General features: G+C 54.4%; 1 protein-coding gene across 7 annotated transcripts in view; it reads right to left on the bottom strand.

Annotated features, from left to right (window-relative positions):
• Smad6 (SMAD family member 6) overlaps window positions 1-18,264 on the bottom strand; it is a 160,945-nt gene that overhangs the window by 1,080 nt on the left and 141,601 nt on the right. For 4 of the 7 annotated variants that reach the window (XR_002026004.2, XR_784115.1, XR_002026005.1 and 1 more), the window contains 3 exons: window positions 1,957-2,093; window positions 1,482-1,685; window positions 749-1,260 (listed from right to left, as the gene is read on the bottom strand). Coding sequence is in view for 1 of the 7 variants with exons in the window: in XM_019210530.2 (XP_019066075.1) it covers window positions 7,017-7,195; window positions 7,459-7,527 (248 nt within the window). In the remaining 6 variants the exon portion in view is untranslated. Of the gene's footprint in view, window positions 1-748; window positions 1,261-1,481; window positions 1,686-1,956; window positions 2,094-6,614; window positions 7,196-7,458; window positions 7,528-18,264 lie in introns of those variants that run through there. The other 3 variants (XR_002026003.2, XR_784116.1, XM_019210530.2) reach the window with 3 other exon arrangements.

Genomic DNA, 18,264 nt, shown 5'->3' with positions numbered 1-18,264 from the left:
GGGGCGCGGCTGGCTGGCGATGGGGTCCCTCAGCGGCCAGCCCCACATAGCGGGACGGAGGAGGAGGCCCGGCACCCGCACCCGGGACGCACAGTCGGCCCGGGCGGACTTGGAGGCCATTTCACTTTCTTCTTCCTCAACATCGGGAAACGGCACACAGGAATCGGTGCTGGGAGGGAGCACGGCATGCAGTAGGAGGACAGCGCCCCAGTCCACGCAGAGGGGCCACAGGGACCCCCATTTGCCGGAGGGGAAGTGGAGGCTCTGTCAGGCCTGCCGGGTAGGTGGAGTTGGGGCTGGGTTTGTCTGTGACAACCCCAAAACATATAAGACTGTCCCGCTGGACTCTAGCTAGGTAGTTCAGGCTGGCCTCGAACTCATGGCGACCCTCCTGCCTCAGCCTCCAGGTATCAGGCACGCACTGCCACGCCCAGCTGAAGCTCCTGCCCATTCCCGTTTCTCACATAGCCCAGGACCAGGAGCTGGAGGAAGGGGCTGCAAAGGGGCCGGCTGCAGGGCCCCGACAGCCCCGGGGGCATCTGGGGACGGTTAGGAGGTGGGTGTCCCTGAGGACTTCAGGGAGGAGGAAGGACGCACAGGCGGTGCTGGGGGAGGTTCCTGGGAGCGGAAGGGGCCTTGGGTCTCTATGACCGGTTCTTTCTGGCCAGCTGGTCCTCACTCCAAGTACCCTAGCGCTGTCGTCTCACTAACAGGGAAATGGCCAAGGTTTATTCTTGTGCATGCCGTTCACTGGGACAGGTTTTATTAACTCATTTCATTAGTTTTGTTCATCACTTCTCGCCTAGTGTCAGCTGGGTGATTCTCCAGGGATGCTGAAACCAATAAATACCACCCTCGGTGATCCAATCCACAAGTTTATCTCCACGGGGGACAGAGGATGATTACAATGCCTGTGGCAAATGCTAAGCTGGGGAGTTACAAACAGCTCTGGGGCACAGAGACAGGTCAGGAAAGAAATTTGGAAAGTAGGCTGTCATTTAGACTAATGTGTAAATGACTGATGTGTCACAAAAATCTGTTCCCCAGGTAGAGGAGCCAGAGAATATCTGCCTTGATTCCCTGCTGGCCGGATTGGTTGGGAGGTTTTGATAGGCAAAGGGGAATCGGGATACAGCTGTAGTTAGAAGTTCTGATGACTTTAACATCAGAATATTTGGATTTGAGTCTCAAATGTGTACCATACGTATAAGCCATTTGCTTTGGGCCGGTGTCTTGGCCTCTCTGTACTTGTTTCCTTCCCTGGGAAATGAAAATAAACAGAGAATTCATCTCATAAAGTTTTGGGGAAGACAAATTGAGATATTTCAAATAGGGTCGCCCACCTGTAAGAAACACTCTGTTAAAGTGTGACAGGAGGACAGGAGAGGTAGTGGAGGACAGGATGGGCAGGGACTCAGAGGTGAGGCAGGGAAGATGAAAGAAAAGAATTAATAGTGACACTGTTGCATGATGTCACTTACAAAGACATTTACAGAAACCTGGCTGTTTCTGAGACAGCGTCTGGCCACGTAGTCTAGGCCGCGACTTCACAGCAATCCTCCTGCTTCAGCCTCCTGAGTGCTGGGCACCACGCCCGGCCTGGTATACGCGTTTTCTCACATGATCTTCCTCCCGACTGTGAAGTGAGTCCCTCTCCATCTCCGTGTCCAGGCTCTGTGTTGAGCCTAGAAATGAGGGGACACTGAGGCCACAGGGAAGTGATCATCCCGGGCCTGGAGTGGCAGCGTCCGGACTCCCTGGGGATCTTCAGAGCCGCCTCGTGTCCCCCCCCCCGGGGGCCTAGTCCTGGGGTGGTGCTGAGAGGCGACATCCCACCTCCTCTCTCCCCACCCCACCTCCACCCCCCTGGTAGCCGATGACCTCAGGCGACGACAGCTTGGAACCAGAAACCGTGGGGTCTGACCCGGATTTTCTTCCATCTCTGACCCCCTTCACCTTAGGGGGCTCTGCGGATCAGAGAGGCCCCGTGACTTCCGGCAGCGACTCTCCCTTGACTGCAGCCCCTTCCTTCCTGTCCTCGGCAGCTCCCCTGGAGTCCGGAGGAGGCGGCCGTCAGCAGGCAGACCCGGGAGCTGGGTGCAAAAGTGACCTCCACGGTAAGGCTCCTCGGGGCTCTGCCACCCACCACCGACGGACGGCCCCACCTCCCAGTTCCATCCCTTTGGGGTGTGGATCTCAGCGCAGGAATTGGGGTGCAGGCACCCAGAAGGTCAGGGCACCACAGTCCCGAGCTTTGTGCAGCCCCCCGCCCCCCGCCCGATCTGGGAAGTGAAAGCAAGACATTCTCCTCCATCCCTACGCGTCAGTCCCAGATTCAGCCTGGGCCTCTTCACCCAAGTCCACTGTGTCCTTCGGGGGGGACAGGTGGGGCTCCTACGGAACAGCAGGTGAGGGACACATCAGGGAGACACCCCAAGACGTGGCTGTCTCAACTCGGGGTGTTGTTCTTTGTTTTTTGTTTTTGAGATGGGGGTCTCTACGTAGTTCAGGCTGCCCTTGAACTCACTGTGGAACTCACGGCGATCCTCCTGCCTCAGCCTCCTGAGGGCTGGAACGAGAGGTGTGCACCACTGTGCCCAGTTAGGGTGTTATCTTATAAGAGGGTCAGCAGGCTGCGCTGCCATTTTTGTAAATAAAGCTTTATTAGAGCACAGCTGTGCATCCTCACATACATGTCACCAACAGCGGCTAAACCAGTCACAAGAGCTGCGCCAGGGGCCACAGGGTCACTCTCCGGCCCTCTGCAGACCACAGGGGCCACTCCCCCCTGACGTGGAGATGGTGGGCAGCACGAGGGGCAGGGTGGGATCAGATCTGAACCCAGAGGCCCCGGCTCAGGAGCCGCGTGAGTGGCTATCGATGGGTCAAAGAGGCGGGTGCCACTGCCGCCTCTGACTGCTTGGGATGGGGGTGCAGAGGGACGCTGGGGACAGTGCAGTCCCCTCGGCCAGCCGTATCTGCCCTCACCATGGGCAGGGAGCACTGGGGACACCAAAGACTCTGGCGTCCACTGAGGCAGGGGCACCAGGACAGCCATGTGGGGCAGTGCCCTCACCCGGGTCCCCACACTTAGGGAAGGGGACTCTGGCAGCCCCACCGGACCGTGCCCACCTCATCCTGCTCAGGCTCCTCCCAGCCCGGAGTGGGCACAGCCCCGGCACCTCTGTTGCCCAACCCACTGCTCCTCTGTCTCCTCCTGCACCGACCGCTGCGTTTCCCTGCACCCTGCGTCTCCTCCCCCCATGTGGGGGCCACGCCAGCCTGTGTGTGACCGCTCTGCCCTGTGTGCCCGTCCCTTCTGTGCCTCTCCCTCAGCCCAGCCCTCTCGCCTCCCACCCGGGGGCTACCCGATGCCTTCCCTCCAGTTGACGCTCTTTCCCTCTCCCCTTTATTTAGTGCCTATTTCTATAGAGTTTTTAGGATAGTGGTTTTCCAGTTGAGTGTCATGAACTGTGGTAGTCACAAAGTCAGTCAGTTCTAGGCTGTGGCAAGTACAGAAAGAGACAGAGAAAGAACAAAATAGGGGTAGGCATAGTGACACATGTCTGCAGGCCCAGCACTCAGGAGGCTGAGGCAGGAGGATCACCATGAGTTCAAGGCCAGCCTGGGCTACATAGCAAGACCTTGTCTTAAAAAACTAAGAGGGAGGAACACAGAATAGAAAAGATCAAGCTGGGCATGGTGGTGCATGCCTGTAATCCCAGCACTCAGGAGGCTGAGGCAGGAGGATCACTGTGAGTTCAAGACCAGTCTGGGATACACAGTGAGACCCTGTCTCAAAAAACAAAACAAAACAAAAAAAAAGAAAAAGAAAGAAAGAAAAGATGACTGTGCTGCACATAACTGTCTTGTGAATTAATTTCTCTACGTGACTATGTGTGCTGAGCGCTAGTGTAAAATGCTTCCAGTATGAGACTTGACTAAACCATTTAAAACCACTAAGTGACAATGCTTTGGTTACAAGTAGAATAGGTCTGACCACACAGGCCCAGCCCCAGAAGGAATGTGTTCTCTCCACCAAGAGAAGTCCAGGGCCAGGCTTAATCAGCTCCTAGACACAACCATTGGGGACTCAGCTCCATTCCTTCCCGTTTTGCCCTCAACCCTTTCAGTGAGCAAGCTCACAGTCCTCATGGTCACAGAGTGGCTGCTGGGGCTCCATCAACCCTGGCAGGTCCACACTCCATCTCTTCTTAGAAGCCAGAACATATATTATACATCTCATTGGCCAGGACAGACTCAAATACTTGTCTTTTTTTATTACAGTGACAGATCAAAGCCAGCCTCAGGGACAGACATGAGCAGCCAGGTCTGGGGGTCCTCAGGGACACGTTTCCCGATCAGCACCAAAGTGTGACAGTCGGTCTCACCAGCCAGGGCAGCTCTCTGGACTTCACACATGGGTGTGCCTGAAGCCTGGGCCACCTGACCGGACCCCTGCCCGGAGGTCAGCCTTTCAACCAATCACTGACAAGAGAGGCAGGAGGCCCCTGTGACCGGCCACACTAATCACAATAATCACTATGGAGCCTCTTCCCTCCATGTGTGGATGGCCCAGAGTGGGAGACGCCACCAGCATCTGCCACAGCCTCTCACTGTCCCTCTGCCTGGGTCCTCCCAGGGGAGAGGTGGGGGCTCTGGGGACCCTGTTCTGAGCCACGCCTGCTCTCGGGGAGGCTGGCCTAGCCACGAGCTCTGCCACGTGAGTCACCACCCCTGGCACACGGCCTGGCCTAGGGCAGCCCAGCTCCCAGAGGGTCCTCTTGGTGGGGCGACCTGAAGGAGGCATAGCACCCGTTGTGTCTGTCCCGCATTGCTCCAGGCCCTGGGGACTCATCTGACACAGAACCACCCTCACCTACGGGAGACCACACAGCGTAGAGGCTGTGATTCACCAGCCCATGTGGAGCTAAACGGCTGGGCCAGGCCTGGCCTGGGAGCCCGGGGTTTCCCAGAGGGTTGGTCAGGGGTCTCCTAGGAGCCCCCCGAGTGGGGACTAAGAGCATCCTAGCTGGAGTGAGCATTATGAAGAATTTGGGCGCCTCCATCCCCAGGGAGGTCAATTCTAAAATTTCCCAAGTGACAGCAGTGCCATAGTCGCTGATGGTGGCCCCCTCAACCCCTAGTTGAGAGTTCATGCAAGGTGTTCTTGTGGCCACTCTGGATCTACTGAGACATCTTGAAAAGGGCTGGCCAAGTCACAGTGAGAGTGACAAGAGTATCAGGGACTCGAGTCGAGTGACATCAGGCTGACCTCGGGGCAGGGGTCCAGTCAGGTGGCCCAGGCCTCAGGCACACCCATGTGTCAAGCCCAGAGAGCTGCCCTGGCTGGTGAGACCGACTGTGTCACACTTCGGTGCTGATCGGGAAACATGTCCCCGAGGACCCCCAGACCTGGCTGCTCCTGTCTGTCCCTGAGGCAGGCTTTGATCTGTCACTGTAATAAAACTGCAGGGGCCAGAGACACAGAGTGTGACTCTGTCATGCGAGGGTGATTCTAGGGGCTCCTGAACTCTGAGATAGCTGGTCAGAGCGCCGGTGGCCCTGGGGACCCCTGAGCTTGTCCCCAATGTCTGCAACGAGGGAGCCTTGACTGAGCCTCAAACCAAAAGTCTGGCCAGACTCGGGGTGGGCGGGGCAGAGGAGGGAGAAAGAGGCGCTGGCTTCTGGGCCCCATCTGGCCCCGAGTACCTGTGACTGCCGCAGGGAGACCCCCAGAGTACCACCCCTCGCCCCCAGGCCCACTTGGGGGTTGCCTGGCTCCCTCCCTCTGAGGCTCTCGCCAGGGAGGGTGGATGGACGCGTGTGTGCGTGCGTGTGTGCGTGCGTGTGTGCGTGCGTGTGTGCGTGCGTATGTGCGTGCGTGCATTCTTTCCCCATCAGCGCCCTGAGCGCCTGTGGGCCTGGAAGTTGACTTCATACTACCGTGTTGCTTCCCACCGCCAGAGGGTTTTTTAGTAAAGATCGGGACAGTTTTTCCGTGTCCGCGGTGGGTGGGTCTGGAGTCTGCACGCGGTTGGTCTTGGCGGAGCCCTGCACCACACACAGGAGGAGGAGGAGGACAGCTGTGGGGCTGTCGCAAGTCCAGCCACCAACCAGAGAAACAAAACCCCGGCCATGCATGCACCCAAGGCGTGGTGACCCTCGGTCCTGGGCCCAGGGCCCTCCGGGGGGCAGTGACTTCTCCGCCCCAGATATGGGACTGTTCAATTAGAGCACCTTGGATTGGAAACGCTCACCCATTCGCGGGGAAACGGCGACAGGATGTTAAGGACATGCCATAAGTTTTACAGTTATTGGATTTTTCAACTTGTTTACAAAAGCAATATTGTTAAATGGCCAACGGCTAGGCCCAGTTGTTTTTCCTCCTGTGCCTTCTGACGACAGAAAAGCATATTATCTCCCCCAGCCAGCTCCCGGGAGGTGTGTGGAGCGGCTTTCCATTTCGCTATCTGCTTAATTATCCATTCAGCTGGGCTTACAAGAACGCTCCCTGCCAGATCTGCTCTGGAGTGCGGCGGCGAGCTCCCTCCCCACTCCTCAGCCCCCTGCCCAGCCCCCACCTGCAGCCTCCCTCCAAGAAAAGCCCCCCATACACAAACTTGCCCCTTGGAACAGGGCACCCAAAGGGGCTGCAGGTGACCTTGAACTTGACTGAACACCTCTGTGGCATAGGCTCTGCCTTGTGCACAAAACATTGCTTTACAAGAGTGGTTTCCAAACCGGGTTGCCTGGCACCACGACCTCCGTGGAGGTTTTAAAAATAAACCTTGCTGGGCTGTACTCTTCCGGCTTGTGACTCAGAGGGTCTGAGTACCAGGGACTTGATCCTGTCTACCTTCCTCTGCCCCTGCGGTTCTCCAGGCTCGCTCTTGGTGGAGGGCATGGCCGGAGACCCAGGCCCCTACCCTCTGCTCTTCGTGTCAGCCCCAAGGGGGCGCTATGCACCTGCTCGCTGGCTGAGCTTAACCAGCTCCCCCTGGTGGGAAGTCATCTCAGGGTAACATCCAGGTGGCCGGCCCCAGCCTCACCCTGCAGCTGACACACTGGGAAACACAGCGGAGCAGATGTGGGGATCCTGGTAATGGCCTTCCTGTGGTGCAGGTGCACAGCCCCACCTTTCCACGGGAAAGTGCAGCAGAGGAGAGGAACTTGACGGCTGCTGCTGCTTCGGCTGAGTGACACAGAAGGGATGGTGGGGGTTAAGAGCTCAAGATGGGACCCCTGCACCTGGCCATCCTAGCTTGTCACCGGAGGAGGTGACCACACATTCACTTCCTGTGTTCCCTTTCTTGCCCACCTCCCTCTGCAGTAGTTGAATGAGGACAGTAGTGGCCGTAATGACCATGCTAAGACTGTGTTAGTCAGTTTTCTACCACTATGACAAACACCCAAGATAAATCAATTTAAAAAGAGGAAAGGTATATTTTTTCTCACAGTTGCAGTCTGCAGTTGCTCGGCCTTGGTGCTCTGGGTCTGAGGTGAGACAGAATGTCATGCAGGTGCCTGTGGCAGAGAGAACAGCTTGCTTTGTGGCAGCCAGAATGCATAAGAGACAGGAAGTGGCAGAGTCCTAATATCCCTTTCTAGGTCATGCCCCCAAGGGACCTCACTTCCTTTTCCCAGGCCCCACCTCTGAAAGTCCCACACCTCCCTTTAGTACAATAAGCTGGGGAACAAGCCTTCGTTACACAGGCTTTGGGGGACCCTGAGACCCAAACAATGATGAACATTAGCCACCCCAGAGCACTTTGCAGCCTTGAACACACACGGTGTCCACTGTCTCACTCCATCCTTACCGTGTCCCTAAGATGTAAGCAACGAGCTATCACACGGGCAATGGCCTTAGCTGCAATGATGTTCTGCTTTGCCACAGGGCCAGAGCACCATGGCCAAGCAGCCACAGACTGCAACTGTGCGAAATAAAGCTTTCCATTTTTAAAGTTGATTTATCTTGGGTGTTCGTCACAGGAATGGAAAACCAACAGCCTCAGTGTGATCATTACGGCCATTACTGCCCTCATTCAACTACTGCAGAGAAGAGGGGTGGGGAAGCGAATGCAGGACAGGAAGGCAGAGTCACCTCCTCTAGTGCCAAGCAAGGGCAGCCAGGAACAGGGCTCCCACCTTGAGCTCTCTGGCTCCACTCTCCCCACTCACACAGGACTGAATGCTTGAAATACGTCACAGGATGGCTAAGCGATGGATCCAGAATTGGCCCTCAGATCTAATTCCAAGTCCAAAGCCCCATGGCATTCCTTTGTTATAAACACACATGCATTATAAACCCACAAGTAAAGGGCTTCTGTGTATCTGACTATTTGGGTAGCCAAGGTAAGTAGAGGAAGGCTGAGGTCCTCAGTACATCATAGAAATTTGAGACTCCAAGACGCTCAAGTGACCACATGGCTGGAATCTTTATAAATTGGATGAAAAGCTGAGTTTAAGTGAATAGCAGGGGGAAAAATGAGGTTGAAAATAAAACTGTAACCCCAGCACTTGGGAGGCTGAGGCAGGAGGATTGCTGGGAGTTTGAGGCTAGCCAGGGCTAAATAGGGAGTTCAAGGCCAGCTTAAACTACACAGCAAGACCCTATCTTTAAAAACCCCAAAATAAATAAATAAACAAACTATAACTCTTATAATCTTTGACGGAGCAAGTACTTAAATTTCAACCCTTGACATCTATGCTGATGGAAATTTTTTACAAAGTAAATTATTCCACTTTAATACTCATATAACAAAGCAAGAATCAAAAAGATCTTTTTACCTAGTTAATAAGAAAACCAAAAGAGTGTTTAAAACTGGTGCTTATACCTGTAATCCCAGAATTCTGGGAGGCTGAGGTAGGAAGATTACAAGTTTGAGGCCAGCCTGGGAGATTTCTTGACTTAGTAAGACCCTGTCTCAAAAAATAAAATAAAGGGGCTGGAGGTATAGCTCAGGGTAAAGGTCCTGAGTTCAGTCCCCAGAACCACAAAAACAAATAAACAAACAGAACCCTGGTTCGAAGGAGAACTTGAAGAGCACAGTGCACAGAGGCTACCCGAATCTACCTACAGAGGAAAATACAGCCAATATCCTCGGGCAACGAGCAATCCCATTCAACAGGCAGCACCCATCGGAATCTCTGCGTACAGGAACCGTCTGCATTCACAACGGTTTTCCATAATTTGCAGAGTCGTAAAATAGTTCAGAGACCTTGAGAGACACGGCTGGCTAGAAAAGGCCCCCGATTCGAGACAGCCCCCAATCTCTGTGAAAATGTCCACGTGTTCCCTGGCATCGTGAAGCGGGGCTGACCTAGGCTGCTGTGAGGGTCGCAGAGGCGTCCTATATGCACTGCCCTCTGTGAAGTAGCCAGCGAAGCCCCTCTCTTCCCTGCAGGCCAAAGCCCTTCCGTTCTGGGATGGCGTCCTGGCTGCCATGACCTTTCCCGTCCCCAGGAATAGTACAGAGGACAATAGGGCCTTGATGTCACCCAGACCCAGGGTCCGGTCCGGGGCAAACTAACTTTCTGCTTCGGACCACTTCGTGCCGTGGTTGAATGAACGTGGACTGTGGAGCCGGAGAAAGGGGTGTCCAGACCCCATTTGAACCCCAGTTCTCCTTCTGCGTGACTGCAGATTACTGGCTCAACACCTCTGAGCTCGCATGGCTTTTCTGTCAGATGAATAATTGGTTTTTTGTTGACTTTGTTTTTCGGCACCAGGGATCCAACTCAGGACCTTGCGTTTGCCAGGCAAGCACACCACTGAGCTACATCCTGAGCCCCAAAGAACTGTCTTTTGAGGAACCCCAAATACTATGCTGAGTGAAGATGGGTAACATAGGCTATGGTACTCGGCAAGTCAGCTTCCATTCTCTGCTTCCCGAACCCCCTGGGGTGCTCTGGGGTTCCCCACGCCGGACCCCCCACCTCTGCCATCTGCCCGGTGGCCAGCCCTCCACCCCTGAGCTCAGGGAGTTCTGGTCCCGTCTTGCAGCTAAGCCAAGGACAGGGTGAAGGTCGGGCAGGAGAAAGCTCCGGAGCAGGGGCCGGCAGCAGGAGGGAGGAGCTGTGTGGCTGCGCTGGGCACTGGAGATTCAGGCTCAGGGAGGCGCACGGCAGACACCAGGGGGCGCTGTACACAGACGGGGGCTGAAGAGCCAGCTGCCTGTGCTCACGTTGGCCAGGGCCAGGAGCCCACACAGGGACCGGAGGGTTTGATGTTGGGAGCTTTGAGTGATGCGCGAAGAGGCTTAGACATCACTCTTCAGACAGACGGCGGGCTGCGGGGAACAGGCTGGGGACTTGGGTCTCCTTGCCAGCAGAAGGTCACCGTGGAAACTGCACCAGGCCTGCTTGGGACCCTCCCCGGTGTCCAGCATGGGTGGGTAAAGGCGGGTAAGTGCAGAGTCTGGCTTTGCCACCCAGCACTGCCGATGTGGCCAGTCTGGCTTCCCTCCATGCATCCCTCCTTCCTGGCCTCTCCCGCCTAGAGGGGAAACGGGGAGCCTACCTCACCCCAGTGCTCACGGGCCAGGCCCGGAAGGCGCCGGGGAGGGACAGGAGTATCCAGTCTCCCTGCAGAACCGGCCGCACCGAGGCCAGCCCCAGGACGCGTTCCCTAGCTCCACCCGGGGCCCCAGCACCTCAGTCGAAGGGGTCCGCAGCTGCGGGGTGCGGGGCCCCGTGGAAGGCTCCGGGAGAGATCTGGGCGTCTCTTTTCACATGGCGCGGCACCTGTCACCGGGAGGGCCCTTCAAGCCGGGTTAGCTGTCCGCCAGGGTCTCACTGTGTCCCGAGTTCAGGGACTGGGAATCCTGAAAGCAGCCGTCTTCAGAGTGGGAACTTTACCATGATCTTGGCCTTCCCAGCCAGTGAGCGATTTCTGTTCTTTGTTGCCTGGTGTCCATCATCTGCTCCTCCCAAAGGACTGGGGATTTAGCTCAGTGGTTCTGCCACCTGCCTCGCAAGTATAAGGTCCCAACTTCAATCCCCAGTACCCCCCCAAAAAAACACACACACAAACAAACAAAAAACCCAAACAAACAAAAACAAATCTATGCCTCCCGCCTTGGTGCTGGGGATCGAACCCAGGGCTTCGATGCTCTGCCGCGAAGCCTCCGCCCTGACAGCCCAGTGGGAACACTTCCGTCATGGCTGCTCCAAGCCTACAGGGTTCCAGCTCTTCCCTGACAGTAAGTCTGAGCCCTTTACTCAAACCCAACTTCCTGGAAACATTCCCACCCAACAATTAATTTGAGAAAATGTGAATGTTAAAAAATAAGTAAAGGCAAGCAACAGTGAGCTAGTAACAAGCCACCTCCGGATGCTCGTTGTGCGAGATTTCCGGACAGTTACACCGGTTAATGCAGCTCCGTTCGGCCCACAGCTCAGTCTCCACACTGTGCTCGCGTGCCTGGCGACACCAGGGCTAGGTTCACGGACGACAAAGGGCAAGTGACAAACGACGGCCCAGCCTGCATTCTGGCTGCTGGGGTCTCCCTGGCCCTCCCGTGCACATATCTGCACATGGAGCCCCCCCCCGAAACAAGCGTTGCGAGCACAAGGCGCTGACTAAGATCCCGAATTCCTGTAATGAATCATTTCCTGTCCCGGGTAGGGAAGGGGGAAACACAGCACCCTTTCTGCACGAAGAGTTGCTTTTGAGAAGCTGTAACCTGGTGTGGCCCAGGGAGATGGTCGGCAGAGGCGGAAGTGGGATAGTTCGGGGCACCACCTGGGCAGAACCTGGGCCAGCAGACCAGGTGGTTTCCTCCCTCGGGGTCAGACCTTTGCCCAGAAGGTGCTGCCTCACCTGCCCCCAGCAAAGTCCACCGGCCTTCAATTTCAACTCAAGCGGCCATTGCTAAGGGACCCACCTGACCTTTCCCTCCTCTGGTCCTTTGCAGCCTTCAGAGTGACTGTCCAGGGAGACAGGACCTCTTGTCCTGGTGAGGCATTGCCTGAGGGTGGGGCCTGGGATCTACTGCTGGCCAGAGGACATGAGGGGGTTGTCAGGGGAGCCTGCAGGAAAGTTTTCTCGGTGTGTAAGGAGGAAAGGGGTCCTTTCTGACTCTGGATGTGGTCATTAACATTTGTCAATGGCCACCTTGTGAGAGCCACCATCTCTGACACGTTGAGAGGGACAGGGCAGAAGGAATGTGAGCAGGCAAGGGGCCCAGGCAGTGGTCATGAACCACATCAATTATACCAACAAGGAGAATTTCTCCCGAGTCACCCTTAGCTGGCTTTAAGGAATGTTAACTGGCTAATTTCAAAGGTAAAAGGAAGGTAGCAGGGCCAGAAGTAGACCCACTTTTAGGGTGGAGGAGCAAAGGAAAGAGGCTGGGATTATTCACATCTACTGGGAGGTCATGGGCTGAATGCAGAGCTCTGAAAAGGTGGCACTGTGCGGCTGGTGCTGGCATCAATTTGGAGGATGAGCCCAGCAGGGTCCAGACCAGAATGGGGTAGGAATGTGTCTTAGTCTGTTTTCTGTTGCTGTAACAACATACCGGAGATGGGGATTTATCAAGAAGAAAGGTACACTTAGCTCACGGTTCTGGGATCTGGGAAGTCCAAGAGTACGGGGCTGGCATCTGGTATGTAGCTTCTGGCTGCATTGTAGCATCAGAGAGCATCACAGGGCGAGACGGGAAACCAGTCAGCAAGGGCTGCTTTTACAACAAAGCCACTTCCATGACCTGTTCTTGAGGGCAGAGGCCCTGTGACCCAATCACCTCCCAGTCCCACCTCCCAAGGGCAGTCACAGTGCAACAAGAGTTCCGGGGGCGTCAAAGAGGCTGTATCTGTGAGGGCTGGAAACCTAGAAATCAGAGTCAGCCTGGCCACAGAAGCGGAAGCCACTCCCGGGTGCCCACAGGGAGCCACAGGCGTTCAGGAAGAAACAGGAAGTCTCTGTCCTCCTTCTGGCCTTGCTGGAGGGACCTGGCGCCCCCTACTGGCTGAGGGACGCTGAGAGCATGGTTTGCAGAGTCCAGGCCTTTGTGCAGAGGGAAGAAAGCTAGGCTTGGAATTGAGAAGACCCAGAGCTCCCGGATGCTGGAAGATGTCCCCAGGCAATGGACTAAAGCCCACAGGGCTGTCCCACCTGGGGTTCCTAGTCACACGCCAGTGTCACCGAGCGCGTCACTGCCGGCTGCTGTTCGGCTCCTGACGCAGCTCCCACTTCGGTGTCCCCGGCTCTCCCTCTCACCTCGGTTGGCCGCAGCCCTGGCGCATCTGGTGTGGCCGTGAGGGGCTGGGACTCTGGCCTCTGATTCCAGGCCCTGAACATCTGCCACCACACCCATGCGCAGTTCAGCTACCTTCGCCTGTCCTGGCCCCGGTTCCTTATGTGCAAACTGTGGGCGTTGAGCCCCAAGTCTCCCAGGGCTCTGCGCCGCAGAGCCTGCCTCACACGCAGTAAGCACGCTCAGCCACGGCAACTGCACCCCAATCCCGGCTCCAGCTCGAGCCACACAAGCAGAGGCAGGCGGAACATGAAGTTTGAGCCTCAGGATGTGTCCCCTGGCTGTCTCACTGCTGGAGCCACTTTCCACTGCCCAATGCTGCAGCCACCAATGCCACGTCAGCCCAGACACCCTCTCCTTGCAGCTCCGCTTCTGCTCCGGGTGCTCTTCTCCCCCCCCCTCCTTGAACTCTCTGGCCACCTTTGTGACTCTCGGGTCAGAAACACTCGTTTCTATGATGTTGCTTGTCAGCAATTTCCTAGGGCTGCTACGACAAAGGACCACAAGCTTACTGGCTTGAGCACAACAGAAACGCACCCTCTCGCATTTATGGAGATCAGAAGTCTGAAATCAAGATGCTGCAAAACCACATTGACGCCGAATGCCCTAGGGAAAGACTCTTGCTTGCCTCTTCCAGCTTCTGGTGGCCCTGGGCCCATTCCTTGGCTTGTGGGAGCATAACCACAATCTTCCCATAATCTGTGGCCTTCCTCGGCATCTCTGGGTCTTTTCTGTCTCTTACAAGGACAGGCTCACCTCACTCTGTGCCTCACCCGGTAAGATCGTGCCTTACTTCCTAATCACAGCTGTAAAGAATTCATTTCCAAGCAAAGCCACTTGCCGAGGCCCCTGGTGGATGCCATGCCGCCCACTCCAGTAGCAGACTGGACAGCGAGACCCCACCTACCTCTCCTTGACGGTCCACAGCAAAGCTGAAGACAGAGTAGCTATCCCCACCCAGGCACCAGGGAGCCAGCTGTCCCTTCCAGCGCACCCCCACATCTCGCCCGGTGTTCACCCGGCCCCTGGCGGGCCGGGGTTGCTCTGGGAGCCTCAGTAGCTCCTGGACCCGCCCCTGCCTCCCACCTACACACCGTGGGCAGGGCCCTCCGTCAGAGCACACACTGCAAATAAAGCCCTTTCCATTTGGGGACCAGTAACGGAGAAGGCAGGCAGCAGGAAAAGAATTCAACAAATAAAGGCAAAGTCTTCACCATCCACAAAACGATACACAAAAACCAGGGCATTCCTCCAGCCCATCAATAAATAACCCATGCCACAAAAATAATGCATTAGACAGCTTGTGTAACGGTAGCATGTGAAAGACTGGGAACTTTCTAAAATTAATTTTCTTCATTTTGGTTTATTAAAATTGCACTCATCTATCTCCCCTGTTAAATATTTTATTTTTTCATATTAATGGCTGCAATTTCAGCTGGTGCCTGTTTCTGTCATTAACACTGTACAAACTTAATATCATTAGTAGTTTTTCCCTTAATTATGTGACTAGAAAAGAAAAACATCAAAGTTTCCGTGAAATTGGAATAGTATATCTAAATTGCCTCATGTTTATTTTAACATTAACAGTAAATGAAGCTAATGGGCTTTTATATTATTAAAAGCACTCATTTGTGTCCTGCCTGTTCTAATATATAACAAAGCTTTAAAAGATGTTAAATAATTAGTTATTTAATAGGGATGGGTGGAATGGGTCAAAGAGAAGGAAAAGTTGAGGGTAAGCAACGTGTGTGATTGAGGGGTGCCATCCTTCCAGAGCTTTCAAATGGGGTTCCCTCTCCCCATGGCTGCTGGCCTGCTGGTAGTATGATGGCTACAATTTATAAGGACCCTGTGGTATAAAAGCAACAAACTCGATCGCGGCCCCGCAGAGGACACATGTGCGTTGGGGGAGAGTGTTTACAACTATTTCTGCGCACCATCCATTCATAATTCAATACCTGCACAGCGCAGGGCTTCCTGCAGCAGCACGGCCCATGCAGGGCTGGGGCTTGGGTGGCCATGTGCAGAGCGAAACCCTCACCACTGGGGCTGCGGCTGAGCAGAGCCTCCTTGGCTCCTTGCACAGGTACATGTGGCTTAGGGGGATGCCAGGGAGTGGAAGCACTGGTCTCGGGGGCACAGGGGACTCTGGGAAGACCCACTGACATGGTGGAAAGAGGCACTAGATGTTGTCACTCAAGACACCTGCCATGACTCCCGATGGTTGCGACACCGTCAAGCCAAGCTCCCTGCTTGACACACGAGGCGCTGCCTGTGGGACGTTTGCTTCTGTTCCTCCTCACATCCTCCTTCGCTTCCGCCACACGGGACCCTCCACTGTGCTGCGGTGCCCGGCACGGGCCAGCTGTCATACCTCTTTGCCTGCACCGCTCCTGCTGTCCCTCCCCGAAATCACTCTGTCCTCCCTCTGTCTAAATCACCAAGCCTCTCCCAGGCCATGTGCTGCTGACTCCCTGACTAAGGGGCTTTCAAGCCTGGCCATGTGGCAGAGCCATGGAGAAGGCTTAGAACAGTACCCAAGGGTTTGACTCCTAGATCAGGGGCAGGGCTGGCCATGTGTGTGATGCCAATGGTCTGAGGCCACACCTAGAGACCCACTGGGCACACCCTGTCGCTCCAGGTCACACAGCACCATGCTCAGGCGGGCTTGACAAGTCCTTGGACAGTGTCACGTGGCCAACTCTCCTCAACTCAAATAGACCCCAAGTTCCTGGAGGGCAGGAGCTCTGGGCTGTTTCTTCATCGTCTTTGAAACATGCCCAGCTCAAGGATGACACCTGGGCCACGGCCTCAAGGGAGCTGATTGGCTGTTGCCATGGCAGTTCACTCAGTGCTTGGTGAAGTCTCCACTCTTGAGGCAAAAAAGTAAGAAGATGAAGGAAGTTGCTGGAGGTCACAGATCATAAGTAACACACAAGCCGTGGACCTGGATTTATCTCCAGAGCCTCGGCCGATGCTTCTGAATGGAGTAATTTTAATCACGAGGGTTAGGAGCATGGGCTCCCGGCTTAGGAGATTGCTAAGCACAGAGGTTGGGCTTCCAGAAGACTTTCACTGAATAAGGGGAGAAATAGAGATCATTTCCCCACCGTGGTCTTGGGGAGCCTTTATTCTGGGACAGAGTACACAGGATAAGCAAGCTGCCTCTTTCCTTCTTCTCCCCTTCCAATCAATGCCTGCACTGCATCACCCATCTCAGAGCCCTTGCTGCACCCAGGAGTTGCCATATCTATGGCAAGAGGAGACCTATCTGCCACTGTTCACAGCCCAGTTAACTTACACAAGAAAACTGAGGTCCAGGAAGAAAATTCAATTTGGCCACACAGCAAGTTAGCGATGTGTATTAGCTACCTCTTGCTGTGTAACAAATTGTCCCAAAACTCAGCAGTGAACAACAAATGCTTATTAACTTAGAGTTTCTGCAGAACAAGAATTTGGGAGCATCTTAGCGGGATGATTCTGGCTCTCGTGGAGCTGCAACCAGGATACTGGCAGGCACTGTGGCCATCAGGGCTCACCTGGAGCTGGAAGCTCTGTCCACAGAGTTCACTCCCTGGTGGTAGGCAGGAAGCCTCAGCTCCTCACCTTATGAGCCCGCCATAGGCTGTTGGTTTCCCCCAGAGCCAAAGATCCAAAAACAATAATGAGGCAGTCATAGTGCCTTTTATGGCCAAATCTCCAAAGTCACACATTGTAACTTCTGCTTTATCCTGTTACTAAGAAAGGACTCGTCAGCTAGGTGTGGTGGCACACACCTGTGATCCCAGCACTAGAGGCTGAGGCAGGAGGATCTCCGAAGCCAACCCAATCTACATAACCAAACCCTGTCTCCTCCATCACCAAAAAAACCAGACTCATTACATCTAGTCCCCATCCAAGGAGGAAAGAATTAAATTACATCTACGGAAGGAAGGAACAGCATAGCACATGAGGATCTGCATTATGAAGGAGGGTCCAGAGCTCAGCATGCCCAATTTGTTTTTCCGTTGTGGAATAAATCATACCAATATTGTCAGCACTCCATCTCCATGGCCTTCTCCTCCAACCAAGTACAGGTTGAAAATAATTAAAATAATGTATCTGTACTGAACACGTACAGACCTTTTTCTTACCATTATTCCCTAAATAATACCGTATAAGAGCTATTTACCCATCATTCACTTCGTATTTGGGGTTACACATAATCTGGGGGTGGTTTAAAGCTTAAGGGAGGGCCGGGAATTTAGCTCAGTGGTTCCGCCGCCTGCCTCACAAGCGCAAGGTCCCGAGTTCGATCCCTGGTACCAAAAATAAATAAATAATAAAGCCTAAGGGAGGATGTGGGCAGGTTCTATGCGTGCGCTACCACTTTACATAAGGGGCCGGGGTGCCTGTGGGTTGTGCAAGGGGTCCTGGTGTGGAACATCCATAGATTCCTACTCGTGTGTCTAGCACAAAACAAACTGCAAAGCCCACAGCTGTGCAATCACCGCCCAGGTGACTGCATCTAGGACTAGATCTAGAAGTGGATTAGGAGATCTAGCAGGATCCCTGATTCCTGGGTTCCTCTTGCTGACTACAAGTTCTTTTCCCCAAACACACACCCATTACCTCGGCTTCTGTGATTTTTAATTTTCATGGTGGAACAGTAATCAACAGAGTTGAGCTTTTCCCGTTATTTTTTGGGGGAGGGGGTACTGAGGATTAAACTCAGGCCCTTGCACTTGCAAGGCAGATGCTGGAATTACTGCGCTAAATTCCCAGCCCTGAGCTTTTTCTGGTTTTTGAACACCATGTAAATGGAATTACAGCAAGTCACCAACTTATGACCATTCGAATTGCAAACTTGCATAAGTGTATAGTATAAGACTTACTTTGTTGGCTTATGAGTGAATCCCATTTATGAACAGCTCTCCCAGAATGGAACTAGTTTGTTACTCCTTACTCGGGGACTTAATGTATACTGGAACATTTCTCTGGTCTTGCTTTTTACACTCTTTAT

This window comes from Fukomys damarensis, unplaced genomic scaffold, assembly GCF_012274545.1.
Source record: "Fukomys damarensis isolate Sample0158 unplaced genomic scaffold, DMR_v1.0_HiC HiC_scaffold_25, whole genome shotgun sequence".
NCBI lineage: Eukaryota > Metazoa > Chordata > Mammalia > Rodentia > Bathyergidae > Fukomys > Fukomys damarensis.
Note: the sequence above shows the minus strand (reverse complement) of the source record. Positions and strands in the feature narration are given on the sequence as shown.